Source organism: Marmota flaviventris, chromosome 1 (genome assembly GCF_047511675.1).
Source record: "Marmota flaviventris isolate mMarFla1 chromosome 1, mMarFla1.hap1, whole genome shotgun sequence".
Lineage (NCBI taxonomy): Eukaryota > Metazoa > Chordata > Mammalia > Rodentia > Sciuridae > Marmota > Marmota flaviventris.
In genome coordinates this window covers 211,315,248-211,333,045 of record NC_092498.1, presented here as the reverse complement: position 1 = coordinate 211,333,045, position 17,798 = coordinate 211,315,248, and the positions used below count along the sequence as shown (strand labels likewise).

At 50.4% G+C, this 17,798-nt stretch overlaps 1 protein-coding gene across 5 annotated transcripts in view; it reads left to right on the top strand.

The window, feature by feature from the left end:
* Smarca4 (SWI/SNF related BAF chromatin remodeling complex subunit ATPase 4) overlaps positions 1–5,259 on the top strand; it is a 91,164-nt gene extending 85,905 nt beyond the window's left edge. For 3 of the 5 annotated variants that reach the window (XM_071602548.1, XM_027955362.3, XM_034637167.2), the window contains 5 exons: positions 1,770–1,878; positions 2,210–2,311; positions 3,005–3,137; positions 3,233–3,375; positions 4,775–5,259. In XM_071602548.1, coding sequence (XP_071458649.1) covers positions 1,770–1,878; positions 2,210–2,311; positions 3,005–3,137; positions 3,233–3,375; positions 4,775–4,807 — 520 coding nt within the window. In that variant the 3' untranslated portion in view covers positions 4,808–5,259. The remainder of the gene's footprint in view (positions 1–1,769; positions 1,879–2,209; positions 2,312–3,004; positions 3,138–3,232; positions 3,376–4,774) is intronic. The other 2 variants (XM_071602550.1, XM_071602560.1) reach the window with 1 other exon arrangement.
* Positions 5,260–17,798: the final 12,539 nt, after the last annotated feature.

Below are 17,798 nucleotides of genomic sequence, written 5' to 3'. Positions count from 1 at the left end.
TGGCTCCATCCCCAGCACCGCACACATACAAAGAAAAAAAACGCAGCAAGAGAGCAAGGCATGCAGGTTTAGAAGAGGGAGGGCTGCCACTGAGCTTGCCAGAGCTGTGAAGTTGGTGTCCCCAGGTGGAGGGTGTGGATGTCCCTCTGCACAGTGCCAGGTCTGCTTCTCCAGAAGTGAGCAGCCAGCATGGCTGCTGCAATCTAGTTTTCGGAGCTTGTATAAACCAGTTCCATTTCCTGTGGCCAAACTCCCAGTCTGCTCCCTAGAGGCAGGAGGCACATCTCCAGGGGGGAAGTCTGGTCCCACACAAAGGGCAGGGACAGTGAGTGGCTAAAGATACAACCTGGAAGCAAGCACATAACCCCACATATGCCATGGAAGGGAAGCCTGGCAGGGAGGAATCCCAAGGCGGGTAGGGCATGCCGAACTTCCACCTGCCTAGCTAGCCCTGTGCCTCCGCCAGAGTCGTGTGTGGGGTCTGGCACAGTGACTGACCTCGCCCAGCATGGTTGTGGTCATGGCGGGGTGGGGGTGGGGGTCCCTGTCCATTGAATCAGGGCTCTGTGACACACAGAAACACCAAAATGAGCACAAGGGACCTAGGACCCAAGCTGTGAGCAGCCCTGGGAGGCAGGTGGCAAATCTGCCCCTTGAGGATGCAGAGAAGTAAGGCTTCATTTCTGCTGATAATTACAAAAGAAGTTTCGGGGACAACGCTGTGGTCATCCATTTTTCCCTGCTACCTGCCTAGGGTTTGACACTGAAAAGCCCAAGTGACAAAGCAGCCAGGAGGAGCAGGATAGCATATTGGACATAAAGCCCTAGGTGGAGCTCGTGGCAGGCATCCTGGGAGAGGAGGGGACCCTTCAGAACAGGATTGACTGGGTCACATGGCTTCTTGGATGGCCACCCCACATGCTGTAGCCTAGCCCACTGTCCACACCCACCCAACTGTCCATATCCTGCAGGAGCCCTGGGTAGGCCAGCCTGGACTTGAGGACAGAGGAGGGTGCTAGAATGCAAAGGGTCGTCTGCTTTCCATGTTCTTTTTTGTTTTGTTTCTTGTTGCTGGGCTAGAACCCAGGGGTGCTCTAACACTGAGCTTCATCCCCAGCCCTTCTTTTTATTTTTTGAAACAGGGCCTCCCTAAGTTGCTGAGGCTGATCCTCTCCCTCAGCCTCCAGAGCCACTGGGATTACAGGTGTGCACCACCACACCCGACCTATGTGTTCTGTTCCTGAAGCATCTGTCCACCCATCTTGGGCTGTGTTCTTAGGTGGTCCTTTTTGTAGGAGGCAGGGCTCCTGGCTTCACCAGGAGACAAATGCACACAAATGCACACCCAACCACACTTCGTGGCCTGTGGCTCTTTCCTCTGCTCCCTTATAGTAATTGGTACTCACCCAGTGGAAAGCCCTGGAAGACATCTTTCTCCTCAGATTCTTCCCACCGTTTCTGAAGGTTACAGGCTCACAGTGCCACCTGCAAGAGACACACCCACACGGGAACCCCGTGGTCTTTGGAATCATGTGTATGCTACCAGCACAAGCAAACTCCTGGTAGCATCAGATAGGAATACCAGCAACTGGTGAGGGGCTGAGCGCACCACCATTCCCTCCAGGGCTGGGGCTGTCCAAGACAGTGCACTTGTGGCAGCTCCCATGTCTACATTAACATCTCGTCCTCTCTGCTGTCAAATGGCATGGGGTGGAATCTCCCCCAGGAGGGCGGCGTGGGAATGACGTGTGCCATGTCCTGCCTTACAGTAGTAGTGGACGTCAGCTCAGTGAGGTGTTCATCCAGCTGCCCTCGCGCAAGGAGCTGCCCGAGTACTACGAGCTCATCCGCAAGCCTGTGGACTTCAAGAAGATAAAGGTAACTCCGGCCTGGGGTGGGTGTCAGAGCTCTTGGCGAGGTCAACCCCACATGTGGGGTGTGTGGGGTTTGGGGACAATGTGATAGAACCCAGAGGCTTCCATGGGTAGCCCCATCTGAAAGAGGCATATGGGAAAGATCATCAGGGACCTGGCAGGGGGTGGCCTTAAGCCTCCCAGCATGCAGCTGGTGTCCAGGGCTGCCTGGAGGTTACCATGGCCCTGGGCCTCTGAGTTAGCAAAGGGGGTTAGAGGCTGGACCGTAGGGTCCGCAGCACAGGGTGGGGGTAGGGAGAGGAGGCCCTGAGGTAAGGCCTTCCTTCTCCTGGCAGGAACGTATCCGCAACCACAAGTACCGCAGCCTCAGCGACCTGGAGAAGGACGTGATGCTGCTGTGCCAGAATGCGCAGACCTTCAACCTGGAGGGCTCACTGGTGAGTGGGCACCGCCTGGGCTGTCCTGGCCCAGCCACTTCACCCAGGCTCCAGACAATCTGCCCCTTGGTTCAGCCGATGGGATATGTATTGAGTCCAAATGCAACTAAAAAATAAATATTAAAAAAAAAAAATCCCATTCTGGGAACTTGGGCTGATGTGCTGTTTATAATAATAGCACGCAGAAAACAACCACCTGCCCCGCCGAGGAAATGGCTTCAGACCTGTCCCTCCAGGTGGAGGTGTTGGGGTTTAAATGCTCTAGGGGTCTCTCCTGGAAGGAATCCTGTGGGCACAGCCTTCCCTGTGGTGACTGGGTACGGCCCATACCCTCGTCCTGGCAGTTTTCCTAGTGTGTGTGGGATGGGCGCCTCCCAGGAGCGGGGTTTTCCTTTGAGGAGCCTGTGGAGATGGTGGCTTCTGCAAGGGACAGGCCTCACTACCCACCTCCTCAGAGATGCTTGCTGGGGGTCTTCAAAGGAGGGGAGGCGTGTGATCATTCAAAAATTAACATCCCAGCCCTTTTTCCAGGGGCCTTTAATAAGCCTGATGCTCTCAGGGCAGCCGTGGGGAGAGGACTGTGGACACGGGCACCCTGCTCTGTGGGCTGGGCTGGCCACTTGGTCTCCATGTAGAGGCTGGGGATAGGGTAGCCCTTCGGACCGTCCCAACTCAGCCCTGTGTCCCCACCAGATCTACGAGGACTCCATTGTCCTGCAGTCAGTCTTTACCAGCGTGAGGCAGAAAATTGAGAAAGAGGACGACAGTGAAGGCGAGGAAAGTGAGGAAGAGGAGGAGGGCGAGGAGGAAGGCTCTGAATCTGAATGTGAGTCCCGGGGAGGGAGGTGAGGTAGGAGCAGAGTGGCGGCGGACCTCTGGCTCCCCAGCTCACCCCCTCTCCTCTTCCTGGTCCCTCCGCAGCCCGCTCTGTCAAAGTGAAGATCAAGCTCGGCCGGAAGGAGAAGGCACAGGATCGGCTAAAGGGGGGTCGACGGCGGCCAAGCCGTGGCTCCCGGGCCAAACCAGTTGTGAGTGATGACGACAGTGAGGAGGAACAAGAGGAGGTGAGGTCCCCACAGCCCTGCAGCAGCCTAACTGGACCAGCCAGGGCCGGTGGGCAGCGGGGTAGCCAGATGCCACACCCCAAGCTGCTGCTGCAGGTCCAGGCTAAGGCAGTGTCCCCGCAGTCATGGCTGCTGGAATACCCTGCTCTGCAGTGAGGGAACTGAGACTGGCCATTAGGTGACAGGTCACAGCCAGTCCACGGCAGACCCTCTACCCCAGCCTGAGTCTGCGATTCCAGAAGCCAGTGGTCATCCAAGATGCGGGCACAGAGGCCTCGGGCTTCTGGTTACAGCCCAGTGTGGCCCCACCCTGGGACACCAAGGCCCCCATCCAGGCAGATGGGCAGGATCTTTTCCAGAGTTGGAGGCAGCACTAGCCAATCCCCTTGGACTGACGTAGCACCCTCCATGATAGAGGCATTCCTGGTGTCCTTGTCCCTGTGTAACTAACATGCCATGCCCTTGGGCCTCCGTTCCTTACTTCTGCTGTAGCACAGGCAGGACAATTTCCAAACAACTCCTGCGCATTAAAATAAAAAAAGGCTGGGGTGTGGCTCGGTGGTAGAGCACCTACAGGGCTCTGGGTTCTGTCCCTGGCACTGCTAACAACACACAGCCCCTAGACATGGTGATAGGCCTGTGCCACTGTGATGAGCCCACAGTCTCTGTGGGTCCCTGGACCCAAGGAGAAGTGCCACACTACGCCACAGTGAGCACACTTCAGCAGGGGGAGCTGGCAGGTGCCCTGGCTGTCCTTAAGCTTGGGACCTGGGAGGTCACTTTTCTCTCAGGCCTCCATTTCCTCTGGGGCAAATCAGAGAGGTCCTGCGGACTCCAGGGACACCACAGCTCAGGGCCAGCTGCCACTGAATCTCTATCAGCCCCCTTGTGTTTCCTGGTTTCTTCTTGTAACTTTTGCAATAGCTTCAAAATAAAGTCCCGGGAACGAATCTGACCTCTGAGGACATTAATGATGTCCTGACCATGAGAGGGCGGGCCCTGGGGCTGGGTTGTAACAGTGTTCCCTCTGCATAGTCCAGATCCTGCAGGGTATTCTGTGGCTCTTCCCAGACTAACTTGTTCACATGGAACAGCAGAGATCTCGTGTGGTCAGGAAGGATGCTCGTGGTTTTGAAGCCACAGATATTGGCACAGGGACAAGCAGACAGCAACAGAATGGAACATGGGGGGCTGCGTGGGTCCCCAGATCCCAAGGGGGAGGGATGTGGATGCAGAGCCAGGCCCCTGGGAAGAGCTCAATTTGCTCAAGTCACCCAGGGAAGGGGCTCTGTGGCCTGCCTGGTGCTTTGCTGGACAAATACATTTAAAGCCCAGTGGCCCAATGGAGTGCCTTGTCAGATGGGGTGACTCACACTCTCTCCTCCTGTCCCTTGTCCAGGACCGCTCAGGAAGTGGCAGTGAGGAAGACTGAGCTCCGACATTCCAGAGTCTCGACCCCAAGCCCTCGTTCCCGAGCCGAGACGGAGTAGCCCTTAGCAGTAACGGGTAGCAGCAGACGTAGTTCCAGACTTGGGGGAAACTGTATAAACAAAAAATCTTCCATATTTATACGGCAGAGAAGATGTAGGACTGTTTGTGTCTGGCCCTGGCCTGGCCTCCTAGCGTTTGTAACAGCATTAACTGTCTAAAGAGAGAATCATGCATTGGGGCGCCGCAACCGTTCTTCTCCCTGGCAGCACCGCAGGGCTGCGGCTTGGAGTCACTGTAGTGTAATGTGGGTGCATGTGTGTAGCCGTCCACTCCTCGTACTGTATTTTATTGGACAGGTCAGACTCGCCGGGGGCCAGGGGCCATGGGCCCGGCGGGGTATGTCAGTGTCACTGGATGTCAAACAGTAATAAATTAAACCAACAACACAACGCAGCCTGCCCTCTGCGCGACTCCTTCCTGGCTCCTGGGCTCCCGGCTGCCAGGAGTGGGGGCCACGCTGTGTCCAGGTGCCTGTCCTCCATCTCCAGGACCCGTGGGGTCCATTTCACAGAGGAGAACACTGAGGCCTCAGGAAAGAAGAAAATCTTGACCAGGTCACTGGCTTGGGCTCTTGGCTCTGCTGTGCTGGCAGCTCCATCTCAGCAGGCAGCAGCCACATGAGGACATGGTGCTCGGGCGCCCAAGTCCAGCGCGGACCTGGAGTTATGATGCGTCATTGTCGCCACTCACAAGCACTTCCTCAGGCATGACCCCTTTAGTTCTCTGGACAAATTTCAGCCTCTCAAAGTCTTAGGCCAGGGCCCCACCAGGCTCCACCGTGTCTGCCTGTTGCCCCTTTCACACTCGAGCCTCACGGCTGACACGTTATATTGCTTTGGACAATTTTGTCTAGTTTCATATTTTGTTTTTAGAAAGAGGATTTGCTGGGATCCTTGCTCCATTATCCTGGAAGCCCCCTTTCCCTTTGTTTTTGTAATAGACCTGATTCATTTTTCATGGTATTCAATATAAACTGGGACCAATTTTATTTTATTTTTAAATATACTTTTTGGATACTGGGATTGAACCCTGAACCCAGAGGCACTTTACCACTGAGCTAATAGCCAGACCTTATTTTTTTTTTATCTTAAGACAGTGTCTTACTAAGTTGCTGGGGCTGGCCTCAAACTTGCAGTCCTCCTGTCTCAGCCTCCCAGGCTTCTTGGATTACAGGTGTATACCACCACACTCAGCACAGAGGCCAGTTTTAAAAATTAGTCCCTTAAGCAGGGGGAAAATAGGGACATGTGAAACCTGTATATTGCAAAAGTATGTGTTATAATGATATAGTTTGTGAATGGCAACAAAATCCAAAATAATACTTAAATTAGACTTGAGATATGACTTCTTATCTCTTCGCTATCAGTCAGGTATTGGTGTCACATGGTATCAGAAATAAGCTTTTATGTAACTTCTTCACTGGGCACCAACCACCTTTTTGTTCAAGGTTATCTCATGGCCCAAGATGACTGCCATGGTTCACTCTAGCCAACCCACACTTCTGGCAGCAAGGACACAACAGGGAGAAAGGCTCACCCCATTCCCACCCTTTGGAGGTATCTGACACCTTACTTCCTTCCCACCCCACTTTTTCTTTGTAGTATTAGGGATCAAATCCAGGCCTTCACAAAGAGTGGTAGGCAGGAGCTCTACCACTGAGGTACACCCCAGCCCCTTTTTAAAATTTTACTTTGAGACAGTTTCCCAGGCTTGCCTCAAACTAGTGATCCTCTTGCCTCAGCCTCCCAGGTTGCTGGGATTGTAGGCATGTGCCACCATGCCCAACAAGGAGCACTGGCTAATAACCAGGGCCTTTGTCAATCTGGCCTAGTGATAGCTGCTTTCCAGCTACCAGCTCCCGGCCTGCACTCTCACCCTCCCTCCCCCACCTGCAGACCAGGACCTCTGCACAGATTCTCCCGACCCAGTGGAGTAGAGGGTTCAGAGAAGTTTAGCCACCTGCCCAAGGCTGCACAGATGGGAGCCCAGGTTTGGGCCCGGGGCTGGGGCCATAGCTCAGTTGGTAGAAGTTGGTAGGGTGCTTGCCTCGCATACACAAGGCCCTGGGTTCTAATTCCCAGCACCAAAAAAAAAAAAAAAAAAAAAATTCCAAGCCAACCAGAGCAACTTAGGGAAGCTCTAAGCAACTCAGGGAGACCCTGGCTCTAAATAAAATTTAAAAAGGGCTGGGATGTGGCTCGGTGGCTAAGTGCCCCTGAGTTCAATCCCTGGCACCAAAAAAAAGGCTGGGAATCCAGGTCCAGGCACAATGGAGCCCATGCAGGGCCCTGACGCAGCCTGGACTGGGAGGCCAGTGGTCAGGAATGCCCCGGAACATCCTGTGTGGCTAACAGCCACACATTCTCTCCCGCCCCAGATCTCCCCACTCCCCGACTCAAATCACAGAGTCTAATTTCCTCCTCTCGTTTTGGTGGGCTTGGGGCTCACTGGTACCTGATGAAGGATAGTGAAACAGCACCTGGCTGCCACAGGGAGGCCACCAGGGTACTGCCACTTGCACCCTTCCTGCTGGGACACACACTCAGCTTTAAGCCACTGGCTGCCATAGGACAGCCCAGCTGCCAGCAAGCCACCATCCTGTGCAGAAGCCAAAAAGTAGCAGCAGGACCATGTGGGGAGTGAGACCACTGGCCGGCCCTGGAGCCCTGACCCTCAACTCTCATCTGTAGCCTTCACCCAAACTTGAAGCCAGAACCACCGGGCTGAGCCTGTCCACAGAAACCAGGAGATAATAAACTGACCGTTCTTCAACCACTAAGCCATGGTGTGATATGTTACACAGCGACAGGAACTGGGGCGTCATGAAACAATTTTTAAATGAGACAGATCTCATGAAACTAAGAGCTTTAGAACATTGTCAGGATGGAAAGCAAGCTGGACCACGGCCCAGCCAGATGCCAGTTGGCAGAACAGTTGAGCTTCTGTCAGTGGCCTCAGGTTTCAACAGCAATAAGACAATCTTATCTTCCAGAGCAAGATCTTAACAAGGTGTCAAAGTCCAGTTAATCCACCTACTTCTGATTTTGCTTCTGTGTCCCCACCTCTCATGGGGCCCCACTGGCCCCACCATTTCCTTCGATGCAAGTGAGCCTTCTGTCCCTCCGTCAGGCCCCACTGAGCTGTCTCCACCTCTCCACCTGCCGCCCTGCATCCTTGCCCGCCCCACTGGTCCAGGCCAGTAAGGTCAGCTCTTCCCTGTGGTCTTAGCATCCCCCTCGCTCCCCTCCCTGTAGCCAGGGAACCCAACTCTCGCAGTTCCCAAATGCACGTGGGGCCCCACTGAAACTGCACCTCGCACATTTCCAGGTATTTGCACATGCAGGTTGCTCTTCCCATTCCCATAATGCCTCACTGGCCAATTTCCTCCCGAGCCTCATCTCAAATGTCACATTCTTGCCCTTTAAGCCTGCTTTGATAGTCCTGGGCAGAACATATTTGTAGCTCTCCTAGGAGAGGCTTCAAAAGGCTTGCTTTGTTTGGAGGTGCTGGGTGGGACCTGGGACCACACCTCCCAGCCTTCTTTTTTTAAAATTCTATTTTCAGACAGGTCATGTGCTACTGGAAACAAGGAAATCTGGGGAACGTTTTTTAATTGAGTGCCTTATAGCGTGAAAAAAGTCTGGGATACTACAAGTAAAAATGAAAATGGAATGGGCCCCAGAAAATGGGGCAGTACTATGGGAACAGTAAGGCAGCTCTTCAAAACACGAAGCATTAGAATCAGCATATCTGTGGGCCAGGGCTGGGGCTCAGTGACATAGCACTCACCTAGCACGTGTGAGGCCCTGGGTTCCATTCTCAGCACCACTTAAAAATAAATAAAAATAAAGGTATTTGTTCATCTACAACTAAAAATAATAATTTTAAAAAATCACCATATCCTTCGGCAATCCCACTTCTAGATATATAACTAGAAATAGTGAACCAGGGTCTCAAAGAGGTATGTATATACCCGTGGTCACAGCAACGTTATCACCGCACCAAAAATGGAGAGCAACTTGGGCATCCATTGATTGGTGGGTGATCACAATGGTGCATGCACATAATGGAATATTACTTAGCCTTTAAAAGGGAGGAGAGCTTAGGACACACTACATGGATGGACCTCAAGGTCATGCTCAGTGAAATAGCCAGTCCCAAAGAGATCCTGTGGGAGTACCCTGATGGCCAGTCCCTAGAGTGGTCAAGCTCAAAGACACAGGAAGTAGGATGGTAGGTGCCAGGGCTGGGGAGGAGGGCAGGGGGTTGGTATTCAATGGGGGCAGAGTTTTATGTTGGGAAGATGAGAAAGCTCTGGATTGCATGTGGTGATGGCTGCATCACAATGTGAACATGCTGAATGCCATGGACACCTAAATGTGGCGAGGTGGTAAAGGTTGTGTTGTGCATATTTTATCACAATCAGTCAAAACCAAGTAGGTCTACCTAACTTAAAACAGAAACACAAGGAAGGAGCCTGCCTGAGTGGCTGGCAGCTTGTGTGGCCAAAGCCCCCAGCAGGGAGTGACATCTGCTCCCTGAGGGGGATGGGCAGGGTCCCCAGGGAGGCCATGGGTTACCTGCATCCTCAAAAAGGACTGGGGTGGGGCAGGGGCTGGTACACAGCTCAGCTGGTAGAGTGCCGGCCTGGCAAATCCCCAGCACCACAAAAATAAATAAACAAACAAATAAATGTGGTTTCTGACGATTTTTTCTCCTTGGATTCCTTGGATTCCTGTGGGTTTCTGGTACCAGACAAGGTCACCAGACGAGAGATGACGGAGGCTGTGACGCCCTTGTGGCCCGTCAGCACTGACGCAGAGAAGCCCTGGATGCCAAGGCCAGCCAGGTGGCGTGGAGTTCTGAGCACGCTCCTGCCCTGCTCCCGCCACCTTCCTAACTGCAGCAAGATGAATATGAAGGCGCCATCCCCACCCGCCTGAGGGGCAGTTCGTGGAGCTAAGCTCATTCCCACTGTTGTGCAGCCGTCTCCACACCCACCTCCAGAGCTGTCCCATCTGCCCAAATGGGACTTCTCTGTACCACCGACCCTCCCTCCCCTCAGCCCTGCACCACTGGCCTGTCCCCATCTCTGTGCCAGCAGTGGACACTGCAGGAGCCCCCTGGTGACCGGCTCCCTCCTTCTTCTCAAGCCCACACTGGGACGGGATGAGCCCTTTCACCCACTTGCCTCTTAGCCAGGACCCAGGGCTACCGGTTCCCTAGGCTGAACCCCTGGATGGGCTGCTGTCCTGAACTCCCCAGGGCGCCCAGGCTCCTGCCCATGTCCCCCTCAGCCTTGGGTCTGCAGCTTTCAGGCAAATGTCCAGATGTAGAGCTCATTCCCAACCATTGTCCCCGCCACCAGGAAAGGGACACCGAGCTGTGCAGGCCTGGGAGGTCTCCCAGCCAGTCCTTTGCTGACAGGAGCAGACTCCTGGCCTTGACCTTTGCACCCATGGCATCTCTGCCCAAATAGAAATGGAATCTGACCCCCTCTGCCTCCCCCATGGCCCACACTGGCCCACACCCCTCATCTTCCCCCTGGACCACCACCTCCTGCCCTCACCCCCAATTTCCCAGACAACTGCAGGAGGGCATCAGAGCCCCCGAGGCAGAGTGCCACCCTCTTACCTCAAAACCCTTCACAGCTCTCACCCCACCTTGGGTAGAAGCCAATGTCCTCCCTTGCAGTGACCCACAAGGTCCTGCAGTTTTGCTTTGCCACCTCCCTGCCTCGCCTTCCCTGATGCCCGCCATGCCTACCACACTGGCCTCCCTTCTCCCGTGGAAACCTTCCAACCTCGTTTGCTCCCTGGGGGAACTTGAGTCTGCTCCTTCCAGAGCCCAGGTCACCCTTCCTTCAGCTGCCTCGTATCAATAGCCCTGGGCTCCAACAGCCCGTCCTCAGAGGGTCTCCCTGGCTTCCCACCACGGGACGGCCTGCAGGGCGGCATGTTGTGGGGCCGTATTCTATGTTTTGCTCTGTGGTGGTGGATGTGGTGATGGCTGGGGTTCAGGATACCCCACCTGAAATATGGCACCTTGGCACCCCCTTCTCTGCTGAAGCAGGCCATGAAAACTGGAAGGAATTCTGACCCCCCTCTCTCCTGAAGTGGGTTGTAAAAGCTCCCTGAACTTCCCCTGCAGAGGTCACAAGACTCATTCCAGAAGTGTCCTCCCTATACTGGAAGGAAAAAAATGTTCTGATCTCTGAAGACACAGAGACACAGAGAAGACCCAGAACAAACAGCCCTTGCTCAGTCCCACCAGTTTATAAGCATTTGGTCTTTCCCTCTGATCAGCCAGGCCTCTCCATGACCACCCACCTCACCAAGGTTAGCATCACACACAGATTCTAGGGCCTGACTATAGCTCCATGGTAGAATGCTTATCTAGCCTGTATGAGGCCCTGGGTTCCATCCCCAATACCACAAAGCAAACAAACAAAACCCCCCCCAGATTCTCCTGTTTCTTTGGGTCTTCATTAATAAAGGCTCATGTGTCACATAAAATTTTTATGAAGCCAGGCATGGTGGCACATGCCTATAATCCCTGTAATCCTACTGACTTGGGAGGCTGTGATTGACCCAACCTGATTTTTCTCTCAAAATTGGGAGCCATCTCGCCACAAAGCCATGAAAAGATAATTTCGGCTTTACTATAAATTACTGCAAATTCTGAACCTGCTTGGAATGCCTGCCCGTGCCTTGAACTCACCCATGCCTGGCTCTCTGACCAGATAGCAGCCCTCTCTGAAACTTTAGTGACACCTCATAAATATTGGCCTTCCCTGGCCAGACAACGACCCTCTCTGAGGCTCTAATGATCCTCATAAATTCTGATGTTGGGGCCAGCAAAAATGTAAACTACCATTAGTGTGATGCTCCTCAGAGTTTTGTTATCTGTAACCCCCCCTTTGTGTAACTTTCTGGGCTATAAAGCTGGGCTGCAGGAAAGCTGGGGTGCTGTCTTGTTCCTGCCGTTTTGGGAGGGAGAGGCAGCCCGGCCGGTCGAAATAATAAGCTTGCTTTATTTTGATTTTAATTGGAGTCAGTGATCTTTTCTTGCATCCTGGTCTAACAGCTGAGGCAGGAGGATCACAAGTCTGAGGACAGCCTCAGCAACTTAGCAAGACCCTGTCTCAAAAGAAAAACAAAAACAAAAACAAAAAAACAACTGGGCAGGCTGGGGATGTGGCTCAAGCGGTAGTGCGCTCGCCTGGCATGCGTGTGGCCCGGGTTCGATCCTCAGCACCACATACAAACAAAGACGTTGTGTCCGCCGAAAACTAAAGGAAATAAATATTAAAAAATTCTCAAAACAGCTGGGCATGGTGGCCCACACCTGTATTCCCAGCGGCTCAGGAGGCTGAGGCAAGAGGATGGTGACATCAAAGTCAGCCTCAGCAACAGCGAGGTGCTAAGCAACTCAGTGAGACCCTGTCTCTAAATAAAATATGAAAATAGGGCTGGGGATGCCCCTGAGTTCAACCCCTTTACCCCCCCCCAAAAAAAAAAAAAAGAAAGAAAGAAAAGAAAAGAAGCTTCTTTGGCTGGGCTGTGGCTCAGTGGCAGAGCATCTGGTTACCACATGTGAACCTATTCAGAACCTGGGTTCCGAAGCTATCGATGCAAAAAAAGGAAAAAAGAAGTTTCTTGAATAAGAAATAAATGTGAGGAGACTCAAAAAGGAGAAGGGATTTGTATGAAATGGTAGAAGTGACATCACCAAGATGGACCTCTGAAGTCTTCCTACTTACAGGCAGACCACTCATCTTTTTAAGCTTTCTAGGTACTTCTGGTTCATTCCAGATACTTCAAAACCAGTCATTAAATCCTCTAGCTAGGGCCTCGGGTTGTGGCTCAGCGGTAGAGTGCTTGCCTAGCACTTGTGAGGCCCTGGATTTGATCCTCAGCACCACATAAAAATAAATTAAATGAAGATATTGTGTCCAACCACAACTACAAAATATTTTTTTTTAAATCCTCTAGCTAGGAGTAGTCTGTAAACAATACACTTCACACCAACACACTCATAATCTAGGACAAGTCAAGGATGGTGAATGACAGAAATGTTAACTTCATGATTCATGTAAATTAATAACCAGCCTAGAAGTCTGAATAAGAGATGTAAATTTACTGCTTCCTCCCCGCATTCCTGCCCAGCCTTCCTGTCAATCTCCTGCCCCCCACTCCCGTGAAATAACTGAAGAGTCCTCTGCCCAAATTACAACTTTAATCCTGCCACTCCCAGGCTTAATGGTCTCCAGGTTTCTTACTGCTATAAATATAGCTTCCTTCATTCAAAGGCTACTCCCAGCCTCTATCTTGGCCCTATTCCAACCTCCCGCCATTCCACACCTGTCTCGGCCAACTTCTTTCCCTTCCTCTGCCTCTGCCTGTGGAAATCCTGACCATCCTGGACTGATTGCAAAGTTATCTACTCCAGAATGTGCCATAGGACACATTAGTGAGCAAAAGCAGAGGTGTGAGTGAGCGGTGCTACACTTTGTGGAGAAAATATAGAGGCACACTTCCTTGTATATGCCTAATGTTTCTAGCAGGATACCGCAGAAGTCCAAACTGTCAGAAAGGAGAGGACCTGGATGGATGGGAAGTGTGAGACCTCCAACAATGCTCCTTTTTCAAGATTGTTTTGACTATCTGGGACCCCTTGAGGGTCCATATGAATTTTAGGATAGACTGTTTATTTCTGCAAAGAAGTGGTTGGGAATCTTTTTTTCAGTGCTGGAGATGAAACCCAGGCCCTTGCTAGGCAGGAGACCTACATGGAGCTACACCCCCAGCACTTTCTGTGGCATCTTTAAAAGGGTTATTTTCATAGAAGATCATGTTGTCTGTGAACAGAGATAATTTTATTTCCTTTTTTTCAATTAGGATGCCTTATATCTCTTTATCTTGTCTACTTGCTCTGGCGAGGACACCTATAAGAGTGGTGGGAGCAGGCATCCTTGTCTTGTTCCTGATTTTAGGAAAAAAGTCTTCTTACTTTTAAACTATAGGAATGTTTCACCTGGGGCTGGAGTTGTGGCTCAGTGGTAGAGCACTCGCCTAGCATGCATGAGGCACGGGATTCAATCCTCAGCACCACATTAAAAATAAAGTAAAGATATTTAAAAAAGGAATATTTCACCTGCTCAAAATAAATTTAAATACGCTTTTTAATTTTTTTTTAATTTTAGATATTCATGGACCTTTATTTATTTATATGCGGTGCCGAGAATCGAACCCAGTGCCTCACACATGATAGGCAAGCACTCCACCACTGAGCCATACATAACTCCAGCCCCTTAAATATACTTTTTATCTAGTAGCTTCCCATTGCCCATAGTAGAAGCAGCCTCTGTATTATCTGGGTACTGCACAGGTCTGTGTTTATAGAGTACCTGCCCTGTTAATCTCTCAGGCTTTTTTTCCCCTCCCAGTACTTGGGATTGAACCCAGGGCCTGTACATGTTAGATGAGCTGCTACCACCAAGGTGCACTCTAGCCCCTTCACTTAATAGTTTCTGGTGCCATGGCCTAACAGGCACTAGAAGAAACCATAAGATCTGCACCCATGTGGCTTATGGGCATCTGGGAGAGATGGTGGTGGTGAGCCCAGGCATGTTCTGAGCCATACCCACTGGAAGGCATTGTGACCTGTGTAGTTACCCTTTCTGAACTGTCTAGCAGGCCAAAGGCCAGGCCCTAGCTGCCCTGACTCACCTTGACCAAAGCCTGTCTGGTTGGCCAAGGTTGGGGTGGAAATCTATTCTGGTATGAGGCGCTGCATGAATTAGAGGAAGAAACCAGGACAAATTAGATAGGCTGTTTGTTAGATCGCATGAGATACCTATGCCAAATCAAGATCAAAGACGTGGGATCTGGGGTGTGATCAGTAGTAAGGCAATTGTCCTGCATGCATGAGGCCAGGTTCCAACCCAGCAACACACACATACAAATACGGAAGAAAAAAAAAAGTAAAGGATCCCACAGAAGGATTACTTACTCAATGCCTACTAGAAGAAGGCAGGAACAGACAGCTCTTCCCCAAAGAGATTAAAGGGAAAAAATAATGCAGCACACAAAGGAGCCAAATAAAAAAGCAAACTATATATGGCATTTGTTATGTGTCCAGGGTGCTCTGATCATGTTACGTCCATCAGCTCACTCGACCCTCCTGAGAACCCTGTGAGCTGGGCAAGGAGCTTATGGAAGCTCCACAAAACAGAAGCAGAAAAATAGGGTGTGATCTGTCCTCAGGGCAACACAGTACCACAGCCTTGGGTGGCAGGGACAGGAGAGGCCTGAGATTTCTGTAGTCAGGTGAGAGGGCTAGGAAGACTGTCTTGGAAATGTTGGCAGATGGGGACATTGCGGTTAGAAGAGTTTGGAAGCCAGCACTGATCTTTAACTCTGCAGGTAATTTAAGCTAAGTCCCTTTGGGGAAGAGATGACTTACTGGTGACTGTTTCCAGGACTGTTAGGAAAGAAGGACTACTTCTATGTGGATAAAGAGAGATGGTTTGTGTGGTGGTGCTTGCCTGTAATCCCAGGGACTCCAGAGGCTGAGGCAGGAAGATCCCAAGTTCCCAGCCTCAGCAATGTAGCAAGGCCCTAAGCAACTTAGACTCTGTCTCAAAATAAAAAATGAAAAGGGCTTGGGATATAGCTCCGTGGTAAAGCAACCCTGGGTTCAATCCCTAGTACCAAAAAAAAAACAAGAGAGATAGCCAAGTGTAGGCACATGACTCATACCTGAAGTCCCAGGTACTTGGAAGGCTGAAGCAAGAGGACTGCTGGAGCCTAGGAATTCCAGACCAGTCTGGACAACACAGGGAGACCCTGTCTCAAAAGAAGAAAAGAAAGAAAGAAAGAGAAAGAATGAGATATCAAAAGAGAGCTTGTTATGGCTTGTAATTTTTCTAAAGGAAAACCAAGCGTAATGATTCAACTTTATTTATTTATTTATTTGTGGGTGGTGGTACTGGGGATTGAACCCAGCGGTATTCTGCCACTGAGCTACATCCCTGGCCCTTTTTATTTTGAGATAAGCTCTCACTAAGTTGCCCAGGCTGGCCTTGAACTTGTGAATCTCCTGCCTCAGCCTCCTGAGTAGCTGAGATTACAGAAGTGTGACACTGCACCTGGATGAATTTTTTTTTTTTTTTTTTTTTGCATATGGGATAAGGAATGAAATTCAGTGGGGACATGTTCATAAATGTTGTGATAACTTCTATAACTTGCTTATCCTTATAAACTTCCTGGGAGATTGCTATTTATCTCTTGTGACTTTGACCCTGGCAAAGAGGCTCAGGAATTATTTCCCTTTACAGGCTCAGAAAGCTAATTTACTTGCCCTAAGATCTGTTTTTTGTTTTAATATATTTGGTTGTAGATGGAAACGATACCTTTATTTTACTTATTTATTTTTTTGTAGTGCTGAGGATGGAACCCAATGACTCACATATTCTAGGCAAGCGCTCTATCACTGAGCTGCAGCCCCAGCTCCTAAGGTCTGTTTGATTCAGAAGGCTCCCCTTACTACTAAACACTCATAAGTTTCCGCCTCTGAATTAATCACATTTTCCTCTTCCCCTCCCCCGCCCTGTACTGGAGGGGTGCTCTACAACTGAACTACATCTGCAGCCCTTTATATTTTTTATTTTGAGATAGGGTCTCACTAAGTTACCCAGGCTGGCCTTGAACTTGTGATCCTCCTGCCTCAGCCTCCCAAGTATGGCCAGGTATGAGCCACTGTGTCAGTTATGAGCCACTGTGTCAGGCAATCATATTTTTCTCAGGGTTTAATTGTCCTCCTTTCTCATTTCTGCATTCTCTTTTGGGTTTCCCTAGAATCCTCCTGAGAGGTTCCCACCCCTGCTATAAACAGTTTGCAAAACCCCAGAACACTGGCTCATTCCCTGAGGATTCCTCCCAGCCTGTTAGATCCTTTGTGGGGGTACAGGCAAGTTTCTCATTGGTGCCTTTTAATTTTTTTTTTCCAGTGCTGGGGATGGAACCCAGGGCCTCACACATGCTAGGCAAATGTTCCACCACTACATCCCCAGCCCCACAGGCACCTTTTTAGCAGATGGCCTCTGGACACCCCATTATTCCAAAAAGATCTGGGTGTGGTAACACTTGCCTGTAATCCCAGCGGCTCAGGAAGCTGAAGCAGGAAGATTGCAAGTTCAAAGCCAGCCTCAGCAACTTAGCAAGACAACTCAGAGAGACACTGTCTCTAAATAAAATATAAAAAAGGGTTGGGGAGGGCTGGGAATATAGCTCAGTTAGTAGAGTGCTTGCTTTGCACACAGGACCTGTATTCAATCCCCACCATCATACACACACACACAAACACACACACACACACACATACACACACACACACGGCTGAGGATATGGCTCGGTGGTTAAGTGCCTCTGGGTTCAATCCTGGGCACAAAAATAAATAAATAAATAAATAAATATTCCAAAAAAAGACTCCTTGATTCTTCAAAGTTACTTTCCATCAGCCAGCTGTGGTGAAGGCTCTCAGGCTTCACTATGAAAGCCCTATTCCCTGTTTGGTTCTAATTTGGCTTTGAGGAAAGGAAACCATCCTCTGTTTGTTTAACTCTGCCCTAAAATCAATATTTCTATCCAGACCCCAGGTATTGGGCTAATTGATTTTTGAGATGTTTTTGGTCATAATTTATCCAAGTGCTAGCTAGATAAAACAAAATAATGTTTTGTCTGTACTTTCCTGAAAGTTTATTTAAATTCCTCATTAATTACTGTTTATAAGGCGATTTGGAATATCCATCAAAAACTATATGCAACTAAACTTAGAAATCCACACACAATTGCTAGAAAGGAAAAGGCAAATACAGAAAGGAGAGAAGAGGAAAGGAAGTTTCCAATATTTCTATTTTCCTTTTGCGG